The following is a 3672-nucleotide window of genomic DNA, read 5'->3' on the forward strand; positions in this document are numbered from 1 at the left end:
GCCAGCTTCCATTTTTTTGCCATGATGTATTGGAATGTGAAGCTCTCATCGATTATTGAGGGAGTGGCATTAGCAAAATGATGGGGTGATCTCCCCCTAACCAATGAATCAGATTGCTTACAAGCGGTAAAGTTGATTCAAAGCACAACGATTGATCATTCGAGACTTGTATTCCTAGTGCATGAAATGAAATAAGCTTTGTCAGGAGATCACAAAATTACTCACATATGCTTCGTAGTGCTGCCTGGCTTGGTTCTAGACCGAACGATGTACCCATCTTGAAAGTTACTTTACCAGAGAGTAAGTCCTATTGACCAAGAAGCGGAAAAAGCCGTCGGTACTTCTTAATGATGTACATAAGCGGGTTATCTTGGCTAACAATCATGCCATGCTTAGATTTAGGGATTAGGAATTCTTATTGGGAAGTAGATTGGATTGACATTCAAGTTGGAGCAGATCTTATTGGTTCAACTTAGGCATTGTTGTATCAATTAAAATAGCAAATAACCGCTAAGATTCTGGTTCAAAGATAGGAGCATTAAGCTCTAAGCACAACTTTCTATTAAGTATTGCAATCATTTGCTTTGCAAGTCATTTAGAAAAAAAGATTGCTACCAAGACTTGAGGCTGGGATTGATTGTTAGTAGTGAGGGGCTCTTCATGTAGAGATGAATATATTGTAATCAATGTTGAATATGTCAAATATATCTTATCAATGAGGCGCTTGTGAAAAATCACAACCAAGGGCCTGGTCTGCATTTGCCAAAACTTCGAGGCCCATGTAAGAAAGAAAACTTTGCCAAACCACAGCCAGCCGAGGAGGCATACCGGGGCAGCAGCTGATTCAACAATCCTCGACGGATCTTCTGCGCACACGCCCATCTACAAACAGTGCCACAGAGGAAAGCACCGGGCGCAAAGAATCCAAGGTGGTTTTCGGCGCGTCCGTGGGCTCCCCGCAAAACAGAGAGCGCGTGCCCCTCCCTCTAGCAGAGGCGGCTGCTGCTGTTCGGCGGCCATACCGGCGGCGGCCCCCTGCCCCCGCTCCTCCTTTTTATTCGCCGCTCCTCTCCACCGGCCAGCGCCAAACCTAGAGTTGACCACAAGAGTCCGTCAGAGAAAAAAAGAGTTGACAACCAGAGACCGGTGGCCAGGCTTTGCAGATGGAGAGGGTTGACGGAGGAGCAGGGCTGGGTGCGCGTGGGTCTGCGGCGGCGATGCTGGGCATGGAGATGCACCTCGTCCACCAGCCGCAGCCGCAGATCCACGCGGCCTCCTCGTTCCAGCAGCCGCCGGAGCACCTCCACCATGCCAACGGCGGCGGTGGCGGCGGCTTCCAGGTCCAGCACCACCAGGCCATGCCGGTGAGGCAGCAGCACCCGCAGCCGCCGTACGCGGCTTACGTGGCGCCGCCGTCGAGGGCGGTCAAGGCGCATGAAGAGGAGGAGATGGGCAACGGCGTCGGGAATGGCGGCGGCGTCGTGCAGCAGCCGAGGGCGGGGGCGGGGGCGGGGACCGCGGGGTGCCCGTGGTCCCGGATGAAGTGGACGGACGCGATGGTGCGTCTGCTCATCGCGGTGGTGTACAACGCCGGGGACGACGGGGAGGGCGTGTCTGCCGGAGGCAAGGCGGCGGCGTCGCACTCGCACGGGAAGGCGGGGGCGTCTGCGGCGGCGGCGCACGGAGGGCACGGGCCGCAGGCGGCGGCGCAGCAGAAGAAGGGTAAGTGGAAGTCCGTGTCCCGGGCGATGATGGAGAACGGCTTCGCGGTGTCGCCGCAGCAGTGCGAGGACAAGTTCAACGACCTCAACAAGCGCTACAAGCGAGTCGTCGACCTGCTCGGCCGCGGCACGGCGTGCAAGGTGGTCGAGAACCCCACGCTGCTCGACGCCATGGGCGAGCTCACCGCCAAGGCCAAGGAGGAGGCGCGCAAGCTGCTCAGCTCCAAGCACCTCTTCTTCCGCGAGATGTGCACCTACCACAACCCCCCCGGCGCCGCCGCAGCAACCTCGCACGGCACCGACGACGGAGCGGCCTGCTTCCACCACCCGCAACCGGCGGCAGTGCCCGGCGCTGCCAACTCGTCCGCCGGCCGCCAGGTTGTGGCGATGGTGAATTCCTCCACGCGTTCTGAGGACGACAGCGAGGACGACGTCCTCAGCAGCAAAGAGGCTGAAGAGGAGGAGGAGGACGACGACTACGACCTGGACGACGTGGAGGAGAAGGCGCCGGGCACCAACCGCCGCGGGGGCCGCGTCGACGACAGTAATGTTTTCCACAACTACGGCGGGCACAAGAACAAGCGCCGTCGCGGCGAGAGCAGTGCTGCTGCGGCCGGGGAAGACGGAGAAGAGGACGGGAACAAGCACGCCCGCAGGAGGTCGTGCACCATGCAGGAGCTGCAGCGCGAGCTGGCCGCGGCGGAGGCCGGCGGCGACCAGCAGCAGCTGCGGCAGTGGATGCAGCGGCGCGCGCTGGAGCTGGAGAAGCAGCAGCTGGCGTACGAGGTCCGCGAGTACGCGCTGGAGAAGCAGCGCCACAAGTGGGAGCAGTTCAAGGCCACCAAGGAGTGGGACATGGAGCACGAGCGGCTGCGGATGGAGCGCCGGCGCGTCGACGGCCAGCGCATGCTGCTCGTGCTCAAGCAGAAGGAGTTCGACCTGGACCTCGCCGAGGCCTACAACAACTACTCGTCGTCCGTGGACCACCACCCGGGCGCCCAGACCCCACCGCCCGCCGGCTTCCAGCAGCAGCCCGGCTCCAGCCCCTCCACCACAGGGCACCCCAACTAGCTAGGCAGGCAGGGCAGGACACAGGCTGCCATGCAGGACACCATGCATACATTAGATTTAGCTTTTCCCTTAGGCCACCATGCATACTCCATTTTTCCTTTTCCTTCGCCAGGATGCATTACCTTTTCGCTTTCGATTCGTTGTAATCAGCAATAGCAGTGGGGCAATAACCTGTAAGATGTCTATGGTCTCTTGAGGTGAGAAGCTTCAGAATTCAGATGCCTATGGTCTCTTGTTGATTTGCCAGGAATAATCGTTGTGTCATGGAGCCTGTACTTTGTCACCGTTGTGAGCATTGGAGTATCTACCTCGATCGTGGATGTTCATGGGCATCTCCGAGGTGTCTGCACTCTGCACCAGCCCCATGGTCGGTGTGGTGCTGATCCCGAGCCACACGAGGGCACACCGAGGTCCAGGTCTTTTGCAGTGCCTTCCTCATCCCCTTTCGCTGGCCAACTGCGTATCAATTCCGCGCCCGTTCCCTGTACGGCCTAATTTGGTGCTCTCTGTGATGGGTTTCCTCTCTCAAACTTTCCTTTTCTACTGTTTGAATGTCCATGTACACTACTGGAATTTTCCTATAGGCCAGGTGTTCGTCTCTTCGCCGAGAGCCAAAATATGGGCACTCAGCAAAGTACAGACGTCGAGACCCACACTCGGCAACCCTGACTTCACGGCAACTAGCTAACGTTGCCGGCACGGGCTCACGACGAACAAACAACGCACGGCAAACGGCACAAACCCCAAGAGCGCCACGCGGCAATGCCCGTTCGAACTGACGGCGCAGTCAAATTTTGTCACCTGTACCGAGAGCTATGATGGTCCGCTCGGTAAAAACATGTCACAGAAGCATTCATACTTGACATGTCTAGTTATTAGT

At 57.7% G+C, this 3672-nt stretch overlaps 1 protein-coding gene across 1 annotated transcript; it reads left to right on the top strand.

Moving 5' to 3' along the window:
• The first annotated feature begins 977 nt into the window (after positions 1 to 977).
• Positions 978 to 3013, top strand: LOC123068976 (uncharacterized). Its single transcript, XM_044491687.1, has one exon. The coding sequence runs from the start codon at positions 1164 to 1166 to the stop codon at positions 2790 to 2792; it is 1629 nt and encodes a 542-aa protein (XP_044347622.1). The 5' UTR covers positions 978 to 1163; the 3' UTR covers positions 2793 to 3013.
• Positions 3014 to 3672: the final 659 nt, after the last annotated feature.

This window comes from Triticum aestivum, chromosome 3B, assembly GCF_018294505.1.
Source record: "Triticum aestivum cultivar Chinese Spring chromosome 3B, IWGSC CS RefSeq v2.1, whole genome shotgun sequence".
In the NCBI taxonomy this organism is placed as follows: domain Eukaryota; kingdom Viridiplantae; phylum Streptophyta; class Magnoliopsida; order Poales; family Poaceae; genus Triticum; species Triticum aestivum.

What these genes read in the sequence shown, in the direction of transcription:
- LOC123068976 (XM_044491687.1), top strand. Translation starts at nt 1,164, where the DNA reads ATGGAGAGGGTTGACGGAGGAGCAGGGCTGGGTGCGCGTGGGTCTGCG.